This window comes from Urocitellus parryii, chromosome 4, assembly GCF_045843805.1.
Source record: "Urocitellus parryii isolate mUroPar1 chromosome 4, mUroPar1.hap1, whole genome shotgun sequence".
Taxonomy (NCBI): Eukaryota; Metazoa; Chordata; class Mammalia; order Rodentia; family Sciuridae; genus Urocitellus; species Urocitellus parryii.
This window is the reverse complement of record NC_135534.1, coordinates 20,991,118-21,017,048: the sequence shown is the minus strand read 5'-3', so window position 1 is coordinate 21,017,048 and position 25,931 is coordinate 20,991,118. Positions and strand designations below refer to the sequence as shown.

General features: G+C 39.1%; 1 protein-coding gene across 9 annotated transcripts in view; it reads right to left on the bottom strand.

Annotated features, from left to right (window-relative positions):
* The window catches only part of Ambra1 (autophagy and beclin 1 regulator 1), a 188,699-nt gene that overhangs the window by 103,228 nt on the left and 59,540 nt on the right, over window positions 1-25,931 (bottom strand). For 5 of the 9 annotated variants that reach the window (XM_077798123.1, XM_026399088.2, XM_026399090.2 and 2 more), the window contains 2 exons: window positions 14,300-14,386; window positions 9,790-9,966 (listed from right to left, as the gene is read on the bottom strand). The exons of 2 other annotated variants lie outside the window; for them this stretch is intronic. In XM_077798123.1, the coding sequence (XP_077654249.1) occupies window positions 9,790-9,966; window positions 14,300-14,386 (264 nt within the window). The remainder of the gene's footprint in view (window positions 1-9,789; window positions 9,967-14,299; window positions 14,387-25,931) is intronic. 2 more of the 9 variants (XM_026399089.2, XM_026399094.2) reach the window with 1 other exon arrangement.

Below are 25,931 nucleotides of genomic sequence, written 5' to 3'. Positions count from 1 at the left end.
GGGGGTCCTAAGAAGGAAAAAAGGCACAGACCCCTAAGCTTCAAGAAGATAAAAAACTAAACTAGAAAGAAGCACCATGGGGCAAATCCAATTACTCTATGGCTCTGGGAGAGAGCTGGCCTCCAGAATCACATTAAGGAGCTGACAATTTGCTCCTGCAAGTCCAAGTTCTAACTCCTTCTGGGCAAGAAAGAACACTCTATCTGGTATTAATAGACATGAAAGGCAAACAAGGAAGGAGATGCAGTGTGTAGGACAGGGCTGATGAGTTGCCTGCATCCAAAGAGCTTGGTGAGAGGACTCGGGAAAACAACTTAAAACAATGTACAAACTCCAGGAATAGGAGAAAATGTAAACACCTGTAACGTGCATCACAAATCTCTTTTTGCTGTTATTAAAACCTAAAAATAGTCAACTTCTTTCTGATTCATTTTCTTCCTCCATTTATTGGCGGTGGGGAGGTAGCAGGGGAGATGCAATACTAGATTGAACCAGGTGAACTCTTCCGCTGAACTACATCCCCAGCTTCCCCCCCTTTTTTTTTTTCTTAATTTTATTTTTTATTTTGAGACAAGCTCTCTCTAAGTTGCCCAGGCTGGCCTGAAACTTGTATTCCTCCTGCCTCAGTCTCCCAAGTCACTGGGCTTACTGAGGTACTCCACTGTACTGGCTTCTTTGTCCATTTTTTTTTAAAAAAGCAGAGAGGATTAAAATAATATTGGTATTATATTTATTTTACCACAATAAAAAATTAAAATTTGACAAAAGAGAAAGGAGACTGGGCTTGGGATATGGCTCAAGCGGTAGCGCGCTCGCCTGGCATGCGTGCGGCCCGGGTTCGATCCTCAACACCACATACAAAGATGTTGTGTCCGCCGAGAACTAAAAAATAAATATTAAAAATTCTCTCTCTCTCTCTCTCTCTCAAATAAATAAATAAATAAAAGAGAGAGAGAGAAAGGAGACTGAAACCTGTCTAGAGGTAATGACTTTAAAGTGTTTATAATTACCAGAGGATATAAAACAAAAGAAAGAAAAATCAGCTGGCTCTGGCTCCAATGCAACCAAATTCTCAGATGAAAGAACAATATAACATAGTAGAGGCTAAAGGTGTAGCTCAGTGCTGGAGCACTTGCTCAGCATATGTAAGGCCCTGGGTTTCATCCTCAGCACTGCAAGAAATCTTTAAAAATAATTTTTTTAAAAAGTACAAAACACTGAGTGGCAGTGCCTTTCCTGGTACACAGCTTAATATCTTGGCTAAGGATAGGAAAGTAAGGGTTAAGTAGCATCGAAGTAATATAGAGAAGTCTTGAAATTAAAGTGTTAAGACTCTAGCAAAGAAGGAGAAATGACATTACAGGAACCAGACTTATTAGGAAGATAGGAAATGCTGCAAACACACAAATGAGATGCTGCCTGGGGCAGAAGGAAACAGCTTCTGGAGAAAACAGCCCATCAAACAGCTCCCTCACTCACTGCCCGGGAAAACCTTATAAACAATGGGGTAAAGTGGCAAAGGTCAGAATGCTCAACCAAAGGACAAGGCAGAAAACAAGAAATAAAAAAGTAGGGCTTGAAAATCCCAGGCTAAAGGTATGGCTCCCAATAACCTAGAAGTGAAAAGATAACTAAAGACTCTTCAGATTCTAACTGTCTACAAGAAAAAGAAGAATCAAAGATAAGAAGACTGGGAAACAAATTTCAACAAACAGGAGATTTGGGAAGAAAGCTAAAGAGAGAGGAGAAGGATAATGTTTAAGAGTCTCAAGAAAAGACCAAATGAATTAAAAGTTCTTAAAATAATGATGTAGTCAGAAAACTAAGAGTCTGCCATGCACTTCAGTGCTGATACAAGGTCAACATAAGGCAAGGCTCCACAGGCAGAATGACACAAAATAAATCAGGTAGAGACTGAATGTGAATAGACGGGAAGGTGTTTGCCAGATGAGGAATGAGGGAAAGGTAGACCCTGAGAGAGAGTTTATCTTAGAAATAGTGGAAGTGCCAAATACTGGGCTCCAACAATATAGCCAATACCCCTTTTTATGTGGGAAAGTGGAGGGCTTTAAAAAGTGAAGAACAGATTGTGCAAAGCTCGTCCAACACAAGAGGAATACTTTCAGGGAAACACCAGAGAAATCCGCATCAATTTTAACAGCCAGAAACTGCCTTAAAGTCAGCAGGATAGAAGCTGGCTGGGTTATTAATGGCTTTCCCAGTTGTTGAACTCTGTACATCTCTGATTAATCTCAGAGGGGTATTTGGGAAAGAGAGGAGAAAAAAAACTAAAATCTTTTTGTAAATGATTTTACAAGGAAAAAACACCCTTCAAACAATCAAGTTTCCAAGACAAGTGATGAATAAAAGAAGCAGCATCTTCAGAACAAGGGAGAAACACAACAGCATCTCTTTGCCAAATGACCAGGATTAATTGCCTCAGAGAGAGGCTGTTAATTTAAAGGAATGAAAAATACACCTACAGACTACTGTCTGAGTCCTGACCAGACAGTCAAGTTGTCATTGCTCCTCGGTGACAAATAGCTCTGACTTGAGCTTTTATAAATGAATCTCTTCTGCCAAGAAGCTCAAAAGGCCATTCTCTTCTTGACAGCACACAGTTGATGTTGCTGAAAAGTAGAGCATTTTAAGAGCATTTGTTTTCCCTCTGCTTCTCTGTTTCTACTCAATCTCTAGGCAGTATTCCTGCACCTAGAGGGCACACAATGATCTCAGTGATCTCGGTCAAGTCCCTTCCTTATTTGGTGCTGTAAGAAAGTGAGGCCCCGGCCCAAGTCTGTCCAAGGACTGTACACTTAAGCAAGAGCTTTGATTTCTGGGAGAAAGGCAGATTCCCAGTGGAAATTATTCACAGAGGATACTTAACAACAGACCTGGAACTGTGGAGTCTTCATTTTCCTCCAAGGAATAGTAATATAAGAGATAATTATCACTTACAAATTCCTCTCCTCCCTTATTCTTTCTACCTTTTAATTTCATCGCCTACGTTATGCTAATTCATATTCATATTATGCATTTTATGATAAAAAACATATAAATCTAAGTGGTTATGTATTCTTCCCCACACCTCCTGGCTGTTTAATTCTTTCTTTCTTTATTTTCCCATTTTAAGCCTGGGAACAACCCACATATTCCACTTTCTTCTGCTTCTCTTTTTCTATTTGTTTCTCTTTTTCTATTTTTTCCCACAAACAAATATTTATATATATTTTATTTGTCCAGAAAGAGTACTAATTTAAAGCTGTTAAGTAATATTATACATTTCTAATCAATAGGTCAAAATCCTATAATAACATTCAATTAGGTACTTTTTTTTTGGGGGGGGCTACTAGAGATTGAACCCAGGGGCTCTTTGTCATTGAGCTATCCTTAGTCCTTTTTATTTTTTATTTTGAGGATAGCCTCAATTTGTGATCCTCCTGCCTCAGCCTTCCAAACCTTGCCAGGATTGATAGGAGTGCACCACTGCACTGACCTGGGTACATATTTTATAGACACTGAGGCATGAAAAGGATTAATAGCCTATTTCCTAATCCTTAGAATATCTCACTTTCCTGAGTCTTTTCATTTTTATCCATCTTTCTGAGTATAAGGGAAAATGGTAGTTAACACCAACAAAGATCCAAGAATCTTTGGACCAACAGAAACCTAGATGATATTTCATCTCATTTAACAGATTTAACAGATCAGACAATGAGGCCTATGTGGGAAAGAGACTTGCTCAAAATCCAGTGAGAAGATACAGGCTCAGCCAAGACTAGAACCCAGACAATAAGGCCAGCAGATCTTACATACAATCTGCTGCTCTGGGAGTCAGTGAATTTACAAACTTAGTTCAAAACTGGCTCCAGTAAGAGTGAAAAAGGATTTGGGTAGAATTTCATGTGGAGAAGTAGGAAGTGAGATGGCTGAGCTCTCAGAACATCCACAAACAGGCTCCAGTCAGAGAAGAACACAAGGACTCTTGGACTCAATACTTAAAATTCAACCCTCAAATGTCCTATGGCACTTACTCTCTTTCTGGCTCTCCTGCATCACTACACTTGCCTCAATAGGCCATATAAACCAGGGCTATCAGAGTCAGTGCCTAAAGTACAATGGCCTCCCCTACCCTACTCCATGCAGTAAACAGAAAGACCAAACCTCCCACCCAGGCATTTCGTGCCCTCTGATCTCTCTCCTATCACCAATATTCCCAGTTCTAGTCACAGATTTATTTAGGGTCCCTGAATAAATCCTATAAATCTCCAGTCTCTGGGCTTTTTCTTGAGTTGTTCCCTTTATCTAGAAACTCTTTGCTTACAACTATTCTCCTCATGCCTCCACCTTCCAAAGTCCTATAGCCTTCAATGTCCAGTTCAAATCCATGAAGCCTTCTCACATTTCTCCAAATTCTCTCCTCCTCATACAAAGATATCCAGTGTTTCAGTGGTAATTTATTACAGTCTATCTTTTCAGATATTTATGACCATGTTATTTCACAGCTTAAACACTTCAATAACTCCCTGTATCCTATAGGATAAAGTTCACCTTCTTCGCAAGTTACATCAGACTTGTTAAGATCTTTGCCATATCAACTCTCAGGGCTCACCTCCTGTGAAGATCTTAGCCTTTACTCTAACCAAACCATCAATAAGATTTCCAAAACACTCCATTCTGTTACACTATACATCTAGTTGTCCTTCTCCTAAGTACAGGTACAGAAAGGGCCTATTTTAAGACTTACACCTTTCTATTTAATAAGCCTCTTTACAAAAAATTAATCAACCACTATAAAACTTAAGTAAGTGAAAATATTTAAAATCTCTAGTAAATAGGAAAAGATTTTTCTTTTAATCTCATCTCATATTAAGAATTAATTTGCTGGGGTTGTGGCTCAGTGGTAGAGTGCTTGCCTTGCACGTGCTAGCCCTGGGTTAGATCCTTAGAACCACATAAAAATAAATATATTACATAAATATTTTTTAAAAAATTAATTCTGGGGCTGAGGATACAGTTCAGCTGGTAGAGTGCTTGCCTCATATGCACAAGGTCCTGGGTTCAATCCCCAGCACCACACACATACACAAACAAAAATTAATTCTGGGCAGGAGTTGTGGCTCAATGGTAGACAGCTTGACTAGCATGTGTGAGGCACTGGGTTTGATCCTCAGCAGCACATTAAAAATAAATAAATTAAATAAAGGTATTGTATCCATCTATAACTAAAAATATTTTAAAAAAATAAGAATAAATTTGTGTACAACCACAAGACTGGGTTCCTAATTAGATAAAATGTACTCCATGTTTGAATAAATATGTCAAAATATACTCTACTGTTATGTATATCTAAAAAGAATTTTTTATGAAGTATTCTGAAGCTGGGTGTGGTGGCACACATCTATAATCCCCGCTACTAGGGAGGTTGAGACTGGAGGATCACAGGCCAGCCTAGGCAACTCAGCAAGACCCTGTCTCAAAATAAAAATTGAAAAGAACTGGGGGTGAAGCTCAGTGGTGGAGCATGTTGAGAAACCCTGGGTTGCATCTCAGCACAGTTAGAACAACAACAAAAACAAAGTATTAAAACCACCACTCAACAAATGTAGATAATTGGTAGATCTCTGGCTGACTGTAGTTCCAGTCTACAAAGAGCAAGTAGTTCAAGTCTACAAGGAGAATAATAATTTTACAGTGTTGACTTTCTCTTAAACTTCTAATTTCAGAGTCTATAGTTTACAGGTCAAAGGAAAAAACAAAAACAACACTATTTCAAAATGAAATAAATGACATCCCTCTGAAGATCAGATGCCAAAAGTTACCCTTCCATTTCATGGCTATAAGTTATGTATTTATTAAAGACTAGTCACTGACTCCTACAGAAGTCCTGGAAATCCCAGGCTCAGAACAGAGGGTATGAGCAAGTACTAAGAAGGACATGTGGATTCGCTCTGCTGAATTTCTAGCCCGGAGAACATGAAGTAAATATATGAATCTCACAAAGCCATCAGGATTATCACCTGATTATAAGAGGAGTGTTATCTGGTTTCTAACATATTTTCTTTGCCATGGCTGAACTAAATTTCAGTTATACCAAAAGGAAGATGAAAAATATTAATAAATTAAAAGAAGCAACTTCCCCTATGCCACATACAATCAGATATCAAAGCTGACAGTCTTCAGAGCTCCCCTCAGTGACATCATGTACCAAGGAGACCTGTTAAGGACTTCCTTGCAAGAACATGTCTAGCGAGGGTCAGCTAGGCAATGTGGCACAAACCTGTAGTGCAAGCTATCAGGAGGCTGAGGTGGGTGGATCACTTGAGCCATGAGTTCCAGACAAGATCAGGCACATTCAGGTTGGTGTGACTGTTGACAAGCCAATGAATTTCAGAACAGCCTTAGCAACAGTGCAAGACCCCACCTCAAAAACAAAAAGAACGAGAAAGAAGCTCCCAATATAGGAGGTTCTCTGTACATTCGTATTACTGCTAGAACATATTATGCCAAATGAAGAGACCAGAATTCATCTCTGGCACCCAGAGAAACTGCATACTTAACACTATACATCATTGTGTATTTCATGAATATATGGATTTCTAGGTAAAGCAGACCCACATGAAACAAGATAAATTTATAAAGTGAAGAAAATTAACCTAAAGAGACTTCATCTTAGAGCCAAAAGACTAGGATTCTCATGAGATGTTTTTCCAAAGTATATTCCAGTGTCACAACTGGGAATGAAGGGTTTGTTCTCTTCTGTGCTAGCCACAATTTTAAAGAAGCTGGATATAATTACCCAGTGCCTGGTATGTATGGTGAAAATAACTGTGGTTGATCTTATCTGAAGCATCTCTAGTACTGGCTATCATTAGCAAGGACTTTGCTTAGGGTCCCTTTGCCTTAGAAGGTAAGATAGCTTTAGAAAGAGGTAGGAAGGGCAAGGATATGAGCTGGGATGATTCTGGGACTATAATTAGATTCAGAATTACAGATAAAAAAGAAAGGTACAATGCTAACTGGAACAATAGTCATAAAGGCACACATACCACCTCTTTTGCAGGCTTACCAACTACTAGGAACACAGCATTTAACCTGGGATTTATAAGAGCTATCTACCCTATCCTCTTTCCAAAGGATAATGAAAATTAAAACAGAAGTTTTCCTTATGTTTATGTGCCATTGACATTTTAATAGTGGTCTGGGTTTGTGGTCTAGGTCTAGGCAGACAACATCACAAACAGGCAAACAACAATATCACAGGCAGCCACACCTTTCATCTCTTATGAATATCTTTATGTAAAGACAACTGCTGAGGGCTTCAGGAGAGACTTGCTGACAGCAGGTTTCTGAATGCTGTTTGTGCATTCTGATAAACACAGGATCCTGCCATCTCAATCTTCACCACAGACAGAGATGAATGGCAGAAGACACCTGCCTGGGAAGATGGTCATTAACCCAAACCATAAGAGAATAGAAATTTTAACCTAATGCTGACCAATCTCCAAGGCTATTTTCCCTACAGATAAATCTTAATGGTCTTATTCCACAGCAAGCTTATGAATAAGCTCAAATATGATAGTATATAATTTTTAAAATATTTTAGATCTGCAGGACAATCAAAGTATAGGATATTAAATATCCTATACTTTGATCTGAAACATCTGATTTGGTCAAGTCTCAGTATCCTCATTTAGAAAAGTACAATAGAGTAAATAACTAGCTCATTTGGTTACTGTAAGGATTGAACAAGGTGTGTATGTGTGTGATGTTTTGTTTGTTTTTTGATTTGGTGGTTGTGGGTGATTTAACCCAGGGATACATACCCACCCCATTTTATTTTTAATCTGAAACAGGATCTTAATAAGTTGCTAAATATTTGCCTTGAATTTGTGATCCTTCTGCCTCTGCCTCCTAAGTAGTTGAGATTGTAGGCACACGCTACCTTGCCCAGCTAAACAAGGTTTTCAACTCTGTATCTTTATCTAGATATAGATATATAATTATATTAAATGGATACATTAGTATATATGATACAACTATTTTATAAGTTATCAATTAGTATACATATAAAACAATATTATAGCTGACACTTTTCATTCAGTAGATGATGGAAGGGAACCAAAGATAGGATCTGAGTAATGGCTCCCTTGGTTTTCTGAGAACTCACTGCACTTTGATGGGAAGAGCTCAACAATGCCAAAACAATCCATGATTTAGCAAATGAAAGAAGAATAGAGGAGTCAATCGGGGCATAATATGACATGCAGGTGAGGAACCCAACAAAAGAATAGTGACTCTTAATGGTGTCCCATGTGTTAGGAGGATTTGAAACTGAATGTATCTTACCTGCTTCTCTGTACCTGAAAGAACTATGAGTTGTGACTGTATAATCCTCTAAACCAGTTACCAAAGCTAAGGAAGATAATTAGGGTATAAAAATTAAAATAGGCTAGTACATTCCTTAATTTCTCACTCTCTCCCTCCTCAGCACTAGAAATTAAGAGAAGAGAAGCAAGTTTACAATAGGGAAGGAGATAGAAAAAGAATGGTCAGACAGTACAACAGTATCAACCAGCCAGCAACACCCTTCACTAGAAGACCTGGACTACTAATGTTGAGGTGACTAATCCACAGCTGCTATTAAAAACAAGATTAAAGTGTGCATCAGCCCCCAGAAGAAAGGCAAATAGACAGGGGATGGACTTTCAGAGGGGCATCAGAGAAATTAGCCCATTGTTATTAACCAGAGAATGATACAAGATCTCCAGGGAAAAAACAATGGTGAGCCAGTGCATGAAAGGTGAAAATAATGTGAAATCAGGTCATGCAGAAGCCAGGGGGGAGGTGAGAGCACAGGTGGGCTGGGGGAGCTCAGGAAGGAGGCAGTCTGACACAGTAAAATCGAGGGGGAAGGAAAGGGAGAGGGAGGAGGTGGTAGCAGAAGAAAGGGAAGGTAAGATGAGAACAGAACATTTTAAACTAACCCAGAACTCCATTGTGAAGGACAAGTCACGAGGCAGGATTCAGCTCAAAGGTATGAGCCCCACATTTCAACACTTGCTAAAAGATAACATAGCTTTCCAAGCATGCACAGAAAGGGGGCTAGAGATCCACAGCACTGACTCCCAGGACACCACAGGATTATCAGCAGAAAGACATTTTCAGCAGCACTAAGTGCCAGTAGCCTAGCATAAATGGTTTTGGGGGATTTGTTTGTTTGTTTTGATTTGGTGTAGTTTCCATTGTTGTTTGCTGTGTTAAGGATCACCAGGGCCTCATAAGTGCTGAGCAGGCATATACCCCACCTCCTTGGCATGTATGTTTAAACAGCTTTTCTGAATGGACCCTGGTGCTGAAAAAAATCTATGGAGAACATGTGTCACTACAGGTGTCTGCCTGGCTAAGGGAATGGAGTTCTGTTCACTTCACTGCCGGCATATGCATCCAAACTTGCCCCTAAGTGGACAGAGGGAGAAGCATTTCCATTGTTCATGCAAAAGGGAAATAAACAAGTTGCCTGGCAAGCCCCAGCCATCCTTTCCCAGTCTGGCCTGAGGCCCAATGGGCCATCTCTTCCCACAGGCTCCAGTGAATCAGCAAACTGTCAGAGGTGGGAGTGCTTTGGGGCATCTGAGCCCTCTGTCCTTTACCCCAACCTATTACTCATAAATAATAACTTAAGGGGTTGGAAGCAAAATGTTCACCATTGTTGGTCAGGCAGTGGCCAACTTGGAAGCACTCACAGCTTGGGAGGAGGAGAAGAAATCAAGCTGAGTATGTACTTACTCAAAATCCTCAAATTCCAAGTCGGTTCCCTCTACTGATGGACCCTGGTTGTCTGAGGAAGAGGAGGTGGAAGAACGGAGACGGTTCTGTTGGTAGCGCATAGAGCGCTGGCGAATACTGTCTCTCCGTGAGAGATACTGGATCATCCTCTGGGCGTAGTATGCAGCAGGAGATAATCTGAGTGAGACAGAGATGGACAAACACAAACTAGCACTAATGTGGGGAATACTGTGAGAGACAGTAAATTCAGCTCTCCCATGGTATCTCCCTGCTGAGGCAAACTCCAGACACATGAAAAATAAAGGGCATTTAACTAACTAGGAGGTTTGTTCTGTACAATGTTTATCAGACTATCGCAGTATTTATGTTCTGAGATAAGGCCAATAGGCAGTTTAATCAGTCATATTCTAATCAAAGCTGCCCATTCCCAAGAGGATTAATAATGGGCCTTTCTTTTAAACTTCTCAAGGGACCTGTCTTAGCTTCTCAGAGTGCACTTAAATAGGTTCACAGCTTTTCCTTGATCACTACCCATATGCAAAATGTAAGAAATGAAAGATACCTTAGCAATCATCTTCTCTTTCATTTAACAGATGAGAAAATAGGTCAGGAGATGGTAACCTTTAGATGCTTAAAAAAGGCATTCATGGGCATCATTTCACTAGGACTTCATTCTTCTCCAACAAACACACAGAGCGCCAGATTTGACCTAGCTCCTTAAAATGATCTCTCTGCACCTCTTATCATTTCCTTACACATTAATCATAGATATTTGTAACCTAGAGAAAATATTCAAGACAGGGGCTGGGAATAATATATACTTGGGAGAACAAAAGATCTAACAGAAATTTTTCTGTTCTTACAAATCACCACACTAGGGCTATTCCAATAAATAATCAGACTTACATTCTTCAAACCAAGGCTTAAATAATATCTTGATACTCCCTGACAATTTCTAGTGTACCATACAATTCCCCACATTGCATTCCCTCCTTTCCTACATCTTTTACATCACTGTTATATAATTTGAGGCTATGAACTAAGAATATGAGGAACAATAACTAAAATGTTTTATATGATATTATTAAGTGGATTGCTAAGCAATTTCAAGACTTAAAACCTGAGGCACACACTATGACTCAAAAATGCCACTAGAAAAATTATCCTACAGAAAAACATAAGATACACACCAGGAAATTCATTTCAAATATTGTCATCCTTAGTAAAAAGGAAAAAAAAAAAACAGGAAATAATCCAAATGCCCAACAACAAAATAAATAAATTATATCCACAAAAAGAAATACTATGGAGCTACAAATAAGCATGTTATATGCTCAAAAGGAAAGATATCTAAAATAAAATTTTAAGTAGGGAAGAAGTCTAAAGAATGATATGTATTTACTAATATGTATACAAAAATATATATTTTTCCAATTAGGAAAAAAACTAAAAAGAAACACAGCAATCCTCATGAGGATTCTTGGGGACTTACATTTCATATACTTATATAATGTTTCAATATAAAAAGGAAAACAAAGTGTCTGTTTTTCCATTTTTTGTTTCTTTAAATGGGAATTTGATAGGAAATAAAAGGTTGTTTCCAAATGATACAAAAAAACTTTGTTACCAGGTACAGTAGTTTGTACCTATAATCCCAGCTACTCAGGAGGCTGAGACAGGAACATTGTAAATTAGAGGCCAGCCTAGGCAATTTAGAGTGAGATTCCCCTATCTCAAAAACAAAACAAAACAGGCTGGGTGCAGTGCTACACCCCTGTAATCCCAGCAGCTAGGGAGGCTGAGATAAGAGAATCCCAAATTCAAAGCCAGCCTCAACAATTTAGTGAGATCCTATCTCTAAATAAAATACAAAAAAGGGGACTGGGGATGTGGCTCAGTGGTTAAGCGCCCCTGGGTTCAATCCCAGGTACAAAAAAAAAAAAAAAAATTGCAAACATCCTACAGCCTGACTTTTTAGTACTCTTGAGACTTTGTCCTCAATAAGTCTACCAGCCCAGGCCAAAGGAGATCCTGCAGTCAGCTGCTATAGAAACTGAAGCTGTCTCTGAAATGCCTGTCATCAGAGGTAGTGTCCTTCTGGCCAACCATCAAATGGAATTCCCAAGGAGGTGGCTCACAATTTCTGGAACTGAAAAATGTGTGATACAGAATAACAGGCTACACTGAGCAGCACTGAATACAATTTATGTTTGAATAATAAGTAGGCATGAGATGCACAAATGCTTTGGCCAAGATAACCAGAGCACAAGAATTATTCCCTAAAAGCCTCAATTGATGGAATTTATCATCCATTTGGGTCCCTCATCCCATCCATTTCACAAGGATGAATCACGGAACATGAAAATTTCAACAGACAGAAGTCAATTCTCTTGAGTTGTTCTTAATATTTACCAAATAATTGGTGATGATGGTAAAAAGAATACTGATAGTGATAATAATAAATAAGGACTGTTCTATTATGTGGGGACACAATCATTCAGCACTAGGTAACCCTAGTTGTTTAATTCCACTCTAGGACTGAAGTTCCCTAAAACTATGATGTTATATATCAATGGTAAGAAAGGAAAGGAAGGAAAACTGATTCCTGACATCCTGACCTTTTTTCTTTTATTATACAAAGGGAAGTTGAGTTTCATGCTAAGGAGATATCTCACAAAGGCTTTGACCTATACACAGAATATAAGGTGTAGCCTAAGAAGAAAAAGAAATTAAACAACAGGTGATGAGGTAATGACAAGCATCCTCTTAAGGAAGAGCTGGAAAACCATCAAACAACCCTAAAGTGCTCCAAGTGAAATTTTAAGAGTTTAAATAAATCCTCAAGTTTTCTTCCAAGAAAAAACAATTTTCCTTCAAAAAACATCTATTTTGTGTTCAAAAAGAAAAAGTAAAAATACAACACCACAAAGTATGACAATGTTGGTAATTCAGAAATCAGAATAGAAATAAATAACAGATCACATGAAAGGAGGACAAATAACAGTCTTTAAGAACCACGGTTAAATTCTGCCAGGCTAAAATTTCTGGGGATAAGACTTCCACTGCTGTCCTCAAAGAAACTGTTGTACATCAAGAAGGTGTCCACCTCTGTTTCAAAGTATTTGATTCACACACACACACACACACACAAAAAAAAAAAAAAAAAAATTCCTTCCTTTGTCAAGAGCTTATAACTATAACTTGCAAACATAATTAGAGGCTAACATAAACTTCCTGGCTTCAGTCATCTTCTAAATCTAATCTATTTTTTGTTGTTTTCCAGTACTGGGGATGGAACCCAGAAGTGCTCTATTACAGAGCTACAACCCTGATCCTTTTTTTAATTTATTAATTTTGAGACATGCTCTTGCTAAGTTACTGAGAGTGGACTAAACTTGTGACCCTCTCTTCCCTCAACTTTCCAAATAGCTGGGATTAAATGTGTGCACCACCATGCCCAGCTCTGCCTACCTGTTTTAAAAGTCATCCATTCCTATGTTCCCTGATTCTTAAGATTTGCCATTTCTGGAGTGTGGAAACAAAAGTAAGAGGATAACAGAGAACCCTTTCACTGGTATCTCAAAAAGAATGTGCAGTTGTCACGACATAACTGCCCCAATGACAAAATCATTTAGTATCCCTGAAATCAACTTGGTCTAACAATGCTTCCAAGTGGACTTAAAAGTCTTAATTTTGAGCAAAACTAATTTAGCTTTATTTGACCTATATTGCTAACTTGCCAACCCCACCATTATAAACATTATAAGTTATGCTTTTCTTTTGGCAAAGCCTCACAATGTACTCTGCTCCAATAATGTACAGGTTACCCCTTTTTAGATGATTAAAAGATCAGTACATCCTGCTATGAGCACCCCAAGGCACTGCTCTCTACAAATAAACATTATAAAAGAGTTCAATGTTTCATTCTTGGTTCACAAAAATGGGCCCTGAGCTAATCTAAATTCTCTTCTCCTTAAGAATTTTTCAAACATCTTCTAAAAAATATAAACCAAGCACTTGTTTCATTCAGTTTATCTCTTCCTTTATCTCTTCTTCAGGTAGTCTCCAAATATTCAGTAACTAAAGGAACTTGGCTTCTGCTCTTTGATATTCCAATTATAGCAAATAGGGTTTTTGTTTAACTGGTAAGTATTTTCCCCATTATTGTAATAAACTCCTCTTTCTCTTTTGGTTGTCCATCTGACATGTAACGGCTTCGTGGGCCAGCAGGAAAGAATATCCTCTGATGGCCTGTGGCCTTCACAGGTCTCTTTTCTAGTGCCCCAACAACAGAAGTGAGCCACAAAGGGCAAGAGCTCAGTCTCCAGAGGTGCTATTCACTTACCTGCAACACTTCCCAATCACCTGAACCACCTGTCTCAAAAACTTTAACTGAAGAATAAAAGAGCACCAGGACCAGAGAGGCACAAGGACGGGGCTTCCAACAGCTTGGCAACCCCAAGGGCCGTCCCTCCCCCCCACCTAGTGCCATTTCTCACTTTGGCCTTACCTCGCTGGGTCTGGGTAAATTGGGTGCTCTCTGGATCCTGCTCCATCATAACGGGATAATGAAATGAGGGAAGACTCCAGCAGCCTCCTAGCAGAGATTAAAAAAATGGCAATAATCCCTGTCAATTACCAACTCAGAGGTCATTCATTAGGGAAAATGGGGGAAAGATATATAACTTCCCCCATTGTTGCCTGCTAACACCTGTTATCTGGGAGCTCACACTTCCAACAAGCTAAGTATGTAGAAACATAAATTAAAAAAGAGCTATAGTGCTCCCACACTGGATGCAGCCACTGTATTATGCTGAATATTGTTCTTCAGTGAGTAATGAACAAGTGCCTCAGAAACATGATCATATTTCTATTTGCAGTACCACCAATAGACAAACAGAAGGTTGGGATCAACACAGGAGGGAAAAACTAGGTGCACTTGGAGATTACTACATAGTGCCAACATTTTTCTTGGCGTTCAGTTCCTTTGTACCATTATAATCCACATCCCCTTATCTTCTTCTCATTCTGCTCTGCCCATATTCTTTTTGTGAGTAAGAGTATTCTTAGGATTCCCTTAACAACTAACAAAGACCTTATAGCCTAACCAAAAGTACAACTCACCATGTGCGATACACACTTTATGGAGCACTTTTTGAGTACCAAGTGGTATACTAAGAACTTCACATGTATTTAGTTAAGAGACAGATATCACTAAATACATGAGAACACTGGGCCTAGAAGTTAAAGTATGTCGCCCTGTGGCACACAGCTGTTAAGAGATAGTGTCAGAACTCCAGTGAAGGCCTATATTAAATCCAAAATACTTCAAGCCTCTATGCTGTACTGCAGGACCTTCCAGGGCCCACCCGGGAAACAAGTACATAAGGGACACAAGTGCCTATTGTATGCATTCCTCATGAGCAAGGGATACTGGTAAACAGGAAGGTATGTATCCCATCACTCAACACCAGCAAACAAGCTACAACTGCGCCAGTATTGCTGGCTCTTCCCATTCTTTGAGTAAAGCCAAAACTTTGGACTTTTACATGAAATCTTTTGATTATTAAGAACATAAACTTTTTATTTCTCTTCATACAATAAGAGCCAGTTAATATGGCCCAGGGGCTCCTTGGTCTACTATAGCTGCCATACTACTTCTTAATTCATATAAGCCTTGGCATCCAGTAAAGCTCCTGACATAGAAGACATTCTTAAGAAAGTGGTCTCAGAGCTGAGCTCAGTGGTGCAATTGTCGGGGCGCCCTGAACAGGAGCTGAGCACACCCCCTTACCCTTGAGTAATGAGGGTGTGGAACTGGCACATGCAATGCGAAGTAAGTGGGCCTTAACTTCCCTCAGCAAGGAACTGCAGCTCTGGGATTGGGCGTCACCCAACAGGATTGGGCTACACCTCCTTGTTTGTTGTAACAAAATCTCTTGCTTTATTTGGGTGGAATATTCTATTGAATGTCTTCCCCTAATAAATACTAGGGTTTGGAGTGTGCTCGCTCTCTTGCCTCTTGTCTCCCTTGCCCTCCAGCGTGGGAGTTGACACCTGAGGTCTTAGAGCTGTCCCTGGCCCTGGAAAAAGGTATATCTGTGTTTGGGTGGTCTTTTAGTTGCCAGCCAGTCAGGTGATGACACCCAAAAGACTTGGAAGGCTGACGCAGGAAGATCCCAACTTTAAGGTTGGGAGATACAACAACTCAGTGGTACAGCACCCCTGGGCTCAATCTCAAGTACCACTACACAAAAAGAAGAAAAAAAACAAAAAGTGGTCTCAGAAGTAAGTGTATATTGTTCCTCTCCAGCAGCATTTTGCTTAAGACTCCCAGAGTCTACAGTTCCCTGCCAGATTCTTCTTTAAAGCAGATCTACAGGATAAGGACAGCAGCTACCAATCTTTTCCAATTGATTTAATTCAATTCAGTGTTATTAAAACCAGCTGGCTTTAGGTATAGTCATGTGCAGTCACTTTACTCCAGCAACTGGCCTACTGCAACATTTCCCATAACAGCCCAGGGAAAAGATAAAGGCAAGGCCCCATCAACCTGGCTTACAACCGTTTCTGCTCCCGAAAACTGCCTGTCAAAGATGTTTTTTATCTAGAAAAGGACTATATGCCCACAATTTAACACCACTAAATGTGGAAAATACAATACAACCAGTGAGAAAAAGAGGAAAGCAATAAAATACAACTCTCTAGTTGAACACCCAACTCCTCAGTGATATCACAGTGTTCACAGAAATGGTGTGCTCTTCATCAATTCCAAAACACTTTTCTTCCCCTGCGTTCTAAGGTGTCAAAATTTTTTTTTCCAACCGGGACACATAAAAATTGGCATATCCAAAGTTTTTTTTTTAATATATATGCACGCGCGCGCGCACACACACACACACACACACACTTTTTTTTTTTTAGTTGTTGATGGACCTTTATTTTATTTAAATATATGTGGTACTGAAAATCAAACCCAGTGTCTCACACATGCTAGGCAAGCTCTCTACCACTGAGCCACAACCCCAACCCCTTGTCTTTGAGTTTTTGAAATACAAAAATGCTTGTGTGCAGTAGGTAAGTGAGAGGTGCATAGATTGGAGAAAAAAAGAAAAGCAAAATTTTGAGAAGAGTATCGACCTAGGACATTTAAGTCCTCCTTCCAAAAGCTTATTTTTTAAGTGATACATAAAACATAAAATTGTAGATATTAGTAGGATACTAGGTAATGCTTTAATACATGGACACAGTATATAATGTGTAAGTCAGGTTAAACGTCTTTTTCTTCAAATATTCTTCATTCTTTATGGTGAAAACTGTCAAAATCTTTCTTCTAGTTTTTGAAATGTATAGAACACTATTATTATCTATAGTCACTCTACTGTGCAATAGCACATCAAAACATCTGTTTCTATCTTAACTGTAACTTAGTACTTATTGATCAAAATGTTACCTTATAATAGTAGTATTATATTAACTAAAACTAGTTCTTTAGGATCAAAGAATGAGTCAAAGAATGAAAGCAAGATCTGGGAGCAGCTGCCTGCCCTAGAAAACCTAGACAATTGTTCCACTCTTAAGTGCTTTGGAGTTAGTCCTGAGTCCCTCCCAGCCCTGTTGTACCATCGTTGAAACAGCCACTTAGTAAAGCAGAAGAGCTTTGGTGAAGAGCATCCTCCAGTGTGACCAAAATGTATCTAGTAGTTAGGCCTGGAAAATTAACCTGGTAAGTTATGAGGCAAATATTGCCCCCTACTGTGTCAAGGCAACAACAGTACTCAAAGAAAAAAGATAACATATCAGGGATGATATAAAGGAGATTCCTGAACTGGAAGAAAAAAAAGCAAAGAAAATTTGATTTAAATTTTTGATTTTAATGGTTCTACTTGAAAATCCTACAGTCCTACTTCCCACTCTTCCTATCTTAATTAGGAAGACTTCTTTAAATCAGAGTAGAATCAAAATGTTAAGCTTTGTCCCTGTGGAGTCTCTGATGAGATTCTTTTGGAACATACATCCCTTGTGCCTACTTACTACAGAATCTTCTGGCACTAACTGCTACCCAGACAACATAGAAGGACCAGCAAAAAAAAAAAAAAAAAAGTATTATGTATTATGTATATATGTGTGTGTGTATATGTACATACACACAAACATATGTGGCATTTTAGCTGCTAATACTCAAAATCCAGAGAGCAAATAACAATGAATAGTACTTCCATACATATACAAATCAGTGATAAAACATAAATTCTCCCCAAGTAAAAATAGAGCTCTCCAATCAATTTGGAATAAAGAAACAGAGCTACTAGATAGGTACCACCACCACTCCTAGAAATCTCAAAGAAAGATCTTTCTCTCATATTGTTAGCTTCTTTTAAAGAGCCATCAACTGGAAATGGCATGAGAAAGTGGAATGGGATAGTAGCTGTGCACCTTCTGCTCTGGCCCCCACAAATCTGACTTGACTTAATATCATGCAATTTGATAATGCAAAATCAGGAAGGAATGAGGGAGGGGTCAGTTAAGGTTGTTAAGGCTTGAAGCAGCTATTTCATTCTGACCTACAAACTCAGTTTAAAAATATTTGGGGTTGGGTATGGGGAACTGAACTCAGGGGCACTTGAACACTGAGCCACATCCCTAGCCCTATTTTGTATTTTCTTTAGAGACAGGGTCTCACTTGGTTGCTTAGCGCCTCGCTTTTGAATCTCAATCCTCCTATCTCAGCCTCCATAGCCATTGGGATTACAGGAATGCACCATAGTACGCGGCTAGAAATACTTTAAAGAGTTAATGGAGTGTGGTGGCACACGCCTGTAATCCCAGCAGCATGGGAGGCTGAGGCAGGAGAACCGTGAGTTCAAAGCCAGCCTCAGCAACTTAGTGAGGCCCTAAGCAACTCAGTGAGACCCTTTCTCTAAATTAAAAAAACAAAAAAGGGCTGGATATGTAGCTCAGTAGTAGGCGCCCCTGGGTTCAATCCCTGGTTCAAAAAAAGGTCACTGAATTGGGGCACGATGGTACCAGCAACTCATGAGGCTAAGGCAGGAGGATCACAAGTTTGAGGCCAGCCTTAGTAATCTAAGAAGACTCTGTCCCAAAATAAAAAGGGCTGGGGATATAGTTAAGTGGTAAAATGTCCTCGAGTTCAGTCCCCAACTACCACCAAAAAAGCGGGGGTGGGCTGTCACTGAGGCCTTCAGAACAAAACAAAAACCCTTTAAAACTCCTTTCTTTTCTCCCTCAAGTGCCTGGTTCATCTGTGGGTTATTTATATGTTTTTTTTTTTTTTGGGGGGTGGGCAGGGGAGAGGTACAGGGATGACTGAAGTCTTTGCAATTTTTCTGCAAGTCTGAAATTACATCAAAATAAGAAAATAAAAGCATCCAATGTACAAAAAATATAAAAGTGAAATACTGAAGTCAAAGGGATAGTCATTCATTTTCACAATTATTCACTTCTAAAAAAGATTCCTTCACATCATGTACTACCATTTAAGTATGATGTGTCAAAATGCATTCTACTATCATGCATAACCAACTAAAACAAACAAACAAAAAATAAATAAACAGTCCTTCAAATAGCAATTTTCTCTAATGCTCTACAGTCACTTTGGTAAACTATAACCCTGTGTGAGACAGCTTTTTTTGCAAATACATTTGTCTGAACACAGTCACATCCATTCATTTACATATTTTCCTTGGCTGCTTTGGAGCTAGCAAAGCAAAGAGACAAAGCCACTTAGCCCTTTACAGAAAATGTATGCCCACTTCTGCTCTAAAATATTTGCTTATGTAAAATTCCTTGAAAAACAAGGTACAATTATTAAGAAACAGAACAATAATAACAATAAAACTATAAATTAAAGTTTTATGCATTAGTGAATGTTATCAAAAATGATTACTGGAATGTATGATATATCAAAAGTACATAAATGCATTCTATGGTCATATATAATTAAAACATTAAATTTTTTTAAAAAATGATTGGGCTAGGAGTGTTAGCTAAGTGGTAGAATGCTCGCCTAGCATGAGAGAGGCCATCCCTAGCACAAGAAACAGAAAGAAAGAGAGGAAGGAGGGAGAGAAACAAGGAGGAAGTAAGGAAAAAAGGGAGGGACAGAGGGAGAGAAGGATATTAAGCCCTGCTGAAGCCCTCAAGAGGCACACAATTCAGGCTGTAAAAGTCCTAACACTGTAAATGAACATGACTATCTGTTTCCTTCAATTAATATTTTAAATATTTGGAAAGGCGATACTTAGATCAGCTCTATCTTTTGATGACTACTGATGTCTAGGAAGACAATAAAAATAGCGGAAGAAAACTCTTGAACAGAAAAAGTGATCAGGGTAGATGAGATGAACCATCTTTTTTTTTTTTTTTTTTTAAAGGTTTCCTTTGAGATTCAATAGACATCAGTTCGAGAAGCAGAAAGTCTGGGAACTGGTCTAGACAGAATGAACAAGTCAGTGACAACTCTTCCCTGTTAAACAATTATACCCTGAAGTCATTCTTTTAGCTGGTTGTCAGATCTCAGAGAAAATCAATATTCTAAAGCAAACAAACATGTCAGACTTTCTCCAGACATTGGAAACAATCAATCTCCAGAATTGTGGCCTCTTCAGTTAGGGAAAGCCTGCTACCAGAAGCTAAGATGCCACTGGTGCCCCATGCTTAAGGAGTTATTTCCTTGCCTGGTTTCAAAGTCAGGGTGGCATTTGCTATTTCAATTCAGCAGAGCCAAACCCAAACTAACAGCTCCCTTCTGCCCAGGAAATAAAATACAAATTCCTCAGCCTGGCATCCAAAGCTTTGCAGCAGAACTTCTCATTCCTTTTGGATATACTATATGCTCTAGCCCAGTGTTTTCCTTTCTTTTTCTATGTTTTTTGTTTTGTTGTGTTTTGCAGTACTAGGGAATTAAACCAGGGGAGGTCTATACCACTGGGCTATATCCCCAGACCTTTTAAGTTTTATTTTGGACACGGTCTCACTAAATTGCCCAGGCTAGTCTTGAACTTATGATTCTCTTAACTCCCAAAGTGCTGGGATTATTGGCATGTACTACTGCACCCAGCAGAACTGAGGAATTAATACACAAGCCCGCGTTCAATTAGCCATTTGAATGACATCATTACACATCATGTAACCTCACTGCATACCTATGAAAGGATGACAGTGAAAAACACAAAGAACATTTTTGCATAATTATAAAAATAGCTTGACTTTGGGGATCCCAGACTACACTTTGAAAAACATTGCTCTAGCTGAACTATACAAACCCTTACTATCCTGATCCTGTACTTATCTTGACTGTTTTTTCTTCCTGGAAAGTTCTTCTCCCTCATCAATGCCTGTAAAAATTTTTCAAAGTTTAAATGCCTTACTCCTACAACCAGAAATTCACCCTCCTCCTTAATACCCCATAGCATTTTGTACCTTTCTTAAGAGACCTTCTCCCAAGCCACCTTATTTTGCAGTCACTTAGAAATATATATAGTCTCTGCTACTGGACTATAAGCTACATGAATGAAAGCAAGTACTGTTTCCAAGACATCTTTTTATCCCCACCAAAACTCACATCCTAACTCACATGTAACAGAGACCAACAAATATCGAAGTGAATCAATCAGCAGCCCTAACTAGAATAGGAAGAAGTAGTAAGACAATTTATCTCTTTGTCCCTCAGTGACCTGGTGACTCTCAGACAAGGCTGCCAGATGTCAAAAAATTCACACCAAAATTTCTATAGGAACAAAGTTTTCAAAAACTGCTTACATCACTCTTCATCATTCTGGTTACTTAAGCCACTCAGGTTAAAGTGCTGACACAGTTGTCCTGATAAATGCAGTGCTGCCTGGTCCCTGGGAGACTCATTAAATCACACAGTCAGAGGCTGGTTATTTGCCTAGGAAACTACCACCAATGCTCCTAGACTGTATATTGCCAAAAGAGACCTTAGAGAGGAAAGAGGGCAATGAAAGGGGGAATGAAAAGGCAGGAGGTCAAAGAAACTCAGTTGCACTACTGCTTTCATTTCTGAATCTTGCTCTGCAAGCCCAAATCTGTGCCTTAGGCGCATGCTTAGGCTGGGAGATGACAAGCCCTTATTCTTTGTAAAAAATAATTGTGTGTTCTGAAACGACACCTCTATTATGATTTCTGAATTGACATCTCTGCTTTAAAGCAGAGGCTTCCAAGCCTCCCCATTTTTCACACACTAGCAATTATCGTTTAAGTTATCCAATGATAGGCACTCATCTGATAACTGCAGGGCCCCCTAGATCTAGGAATGCACTTATAGCACGTGGTGCAGTTGCCAGCAGAGCCTGGCAGACAATTCCTGCTCCTGCTGTGGGGTGGACCAAGGCAAGGCGGCATTGCTAAAAGACTAACCTCAGAGAAAAAAACAGACATAGTACAGAAAGGGCTCATACTGCCTATGGTATAGCTCAGCTTGATTTTACTATCATCAAGCATAAACAATTCACAAGGCTCAAAACAATGCCTTCTACCAGAAAACCTCAAAAATGTCTATACCAACATTAAAGTACTTCACAATGCCTCTGAGCAGTGAGCAATAGATGGTAAAACATCAGAACACAACATAATCACATAGACACCAAAAGGGAAGAGGCTGGCAACAGAAATTATATATGGTGCACAATCATGTATCCAGCTATATATAAAAGTCTTGCTTGAAAAGTCAGCCATGCTCCTTGGGGAACAAATGACCCTCTGCTATTTGGTGAGTGGTTATTTTTCATACATTCATGAAAAAGATTGCTCAGCACTACGATTAGCTCTTACACACTCTCAACATATTACAATATGGTTATAAAACTTTATTTATTTAAAAAAATTCACTTTTGTCTACATATAACTCAAAGGCCCAAAATGATCTACAAGGATGTCTACATTCAAATCCATTTTTGCCAGCAGGCTTGGAAAGTCTATTCACAGACCTGACTTGTTTTCAAATCAAGAATTTAGATCAGAGGCTTTTCACTAGAAGATGAGTAAGAGCAGGACTATGAATAAAAAGTTCCACAGCTAGCTCTGATACTCATATGCACACATGTTCCACAAGCATGAGCTGGTATATATAGGTTCAAACCTTAATTAAGAGGCAGTGCATCCTAATCGATTGATTTAAAAAAAAAAAATCAAGGAGAGACTTTCAGAATTCCATAACCATGACTTTTCAGTGAACTTTTTTTTGTGTGTGTGTGTGGGGGGGTACTAAGGATTGAACCCAGAGGTACTCAACCAATGAGCCACATACATCCCTGACACCCCCTTTTTGTATTTTATTTAGAGACAGGATCTCACTGAGTTGCTTAGGGCCTCACTAAGTTGCTAAGGCTGGCTTTGAACTTGCAATCCTCCTGCCACAGCCTTCCAAGCTGCTGAGATTATAGGCATATGTCACCACCCCACCATCTCTTAACTTTATTCAAAAGAACATAAATCCTAAAAAGTATAACTCTGGGTCTACTAATTCTACAAAGAGTATGTTGACAGAATCCTCTGCTCTTCAATCAAACCAGTGTAGTCCTCTAAGATGATTTTTTCACATTCCTGACCTTAAGTGTTAAAAATCCTTGACTAAGATCATTTATTAAAAAGTGACCTGACATATTATACAGACAGTGCTCTATAATTGAAAGTAAAATCTTTTTTTGAAGTGGAAGATACTGGAGATTAAACCCAGGGATACTCTACCACTAAGTTGCATCTCCAGCCTTGTTTGTTTGTTTGTTTGTTTGTTTATTTGAGACACTGTCTTGCCCATACTGGCCTAAAACCCGACATTCTCCTGCCTCAGCCTACTGAGTGACAGGAATTGCAGGCATGCACCACTGTGCCAGGTTTACAAAGTAAAAACTTAGGGCCAGCATCAGGAAGGCAGTGAGAGTGAGTATGAAGCCTTACTAGAGAATATGGAAAAAGGAAAGTACAGTGAGTGAGCTGGGGCCCTCATTAACCAGAAGCAAAGAGGCAGCTTTCCTGGCTCAAATCTATTCATATAATGAGGTTTGGGGATTCTAAAGAAATAGACAGGAGGGCAAAGACTCCAGCTTGGCCCTCAAACAATCTACTGGTAGCTCTTGAGCTAACACAAAGTTCAGAGTACATTCACTTTCCTTATAACCAAGGTTCATTCGGAACTGCTTTCCTTAGTAACATTTGATCTGTACTAATTTACATCTGGGGATATACTACTTGCCTTTCCACTGATCCTGACTTCAACAACCACCTTCATTCTTCTTGGACTCAGGACTGAGACTCCACTGGAATAATTTCTCCATCATTTCCCTCTGTCTAGACAACATGAAATTGTCATAAATGACACCTAAAGTACAATTAGTAGAGAAACTGCAATTTCCACTCTCCTCCCCCGTTCCCCAAAAGAATTGCACATTATCATCCTCCAGCATGTCAATCAATACTACCCTGATGAAGATTAACTGTGTGGAGTCTGGAAGCCACTTAATACCCAGCTTGCTAAAAACTGTGCATTTCTCCCCTCTACTATAATTAGAAAACATGTAAATTGCCTTCTTTTACCAGTACTAATGGCTATAATCGCAGAGATCTGAATGCCTGCTGAATCGATACCTGTGTAAAAAGTCCTTGCAAATACCACTTTACCCAGCTGCATATTATTTAGGAGAATCACAGACAAAAGGGGAAGAAAAGGCAAAGAAGGGGAGAGTCAATGAAAGGCATGACTCAAGGCCATCAGAACCAGGCAATACTAGTATAATTATTATAAGAATAATGATTTGTAGTTGCTGCCAGTTCCTTATAAAATATATTAAAACAACAGAAAGATCAAAGGACAACACTAATCATCAAATGATTTATCAGTGGTTTTTAATGGGAGGAGGGTTTCCATGGGGGCTATTTGGTAATTTCTAAAGACAGTTTTGCTTATTGTAACTGGTGGGGAGTGCTACTACTGTCTATTAAGTACGGCAGGACTACTACTAAAGTCCTACGATACATGGGACAGCCTCCCACAATAAGAAATTACCTATCTGAAAATGGCAAAAGTGCTATTGTTATATGTCTTAAGTGTCTGAGTCAATTCATTAGAAACGAAATAACTAAAATACAAAATAATTTGGTATTTGAGCTTTAGAATCAGGCAGATTGCCATTTAAATTCCACCCTGTATCATTTATTAGCTATATGACCTCAGACATGTTCACTATCTTCAGCTTCCACATTTTGAGGGGAAATCTCTATGTCATAAGATTTTTATCATTAACAGCTCTGTGTGGTGGCGTGTGCCAATAATTCCAGTGACCCAGGAGGCTGAGGCAGGAGGACCACAAGATTCAGGCCAGCCTTGGCAACTTAGTGAGACCCTGTCTCTAAATAAAAAATAAAAGGGGAATGGGGATGTAGCTCAGTGGTAAAGTACATTTCGTTTCATTCCTCAGTACCACAACAATTAAAAAAAAAAAGTTTACAATTAAGTGAAGTACAGTAGACATATATTACAATAAGTAGCCCACTGGTTTTTTTCTTCCTTGGATTACAACCTCCAAAATATACAGAGGGAATATGATGTATCATGACCACTCAAATCACTATGCCTAAAAAGAAGACATGTGTTAAAGAAGAAAGAATACTGTAAAGGCATAAATGAAAATCACATGAATCCTATTGTTGTAGGGACAAACAAGGCAAGGCACTGAAGACAGCAAGAAACAGTTTTATTTGGCTGCAGCCAGGTTTAGAGGGCACAGCTTTTGCTGTAATCAATCAATCCCCTGAACCCCGAGTTCAGGTAGTTTCAGAGTTTTATTACCCAGCATGTAAGGGGAGGGGCTCAAAAGTTCAGAGTCTGCAGAAGTTCTCATAAAAGCAGCTTTTTCTTTCACTGTTTTGGGCAAGTTAACCCTTCAAGAACAACACCTGAGAAGGGGAGAGCTTCTTCTCCCCTTCTTTCCTCCCCCTCCCAGTTGTTACCATGGCACCCAATTGTAACTTATCTTAAAAACATAGACATCTCTGTGAAGCCCAGCTCAAGGCCAGAGGACTTGTTTGCAAATTTCTTCCAAGTACTATACTGGATACGTTTGTGAAAAACTAGTAAGGGGGAGTCCAGCACCTACAGTGCTGGT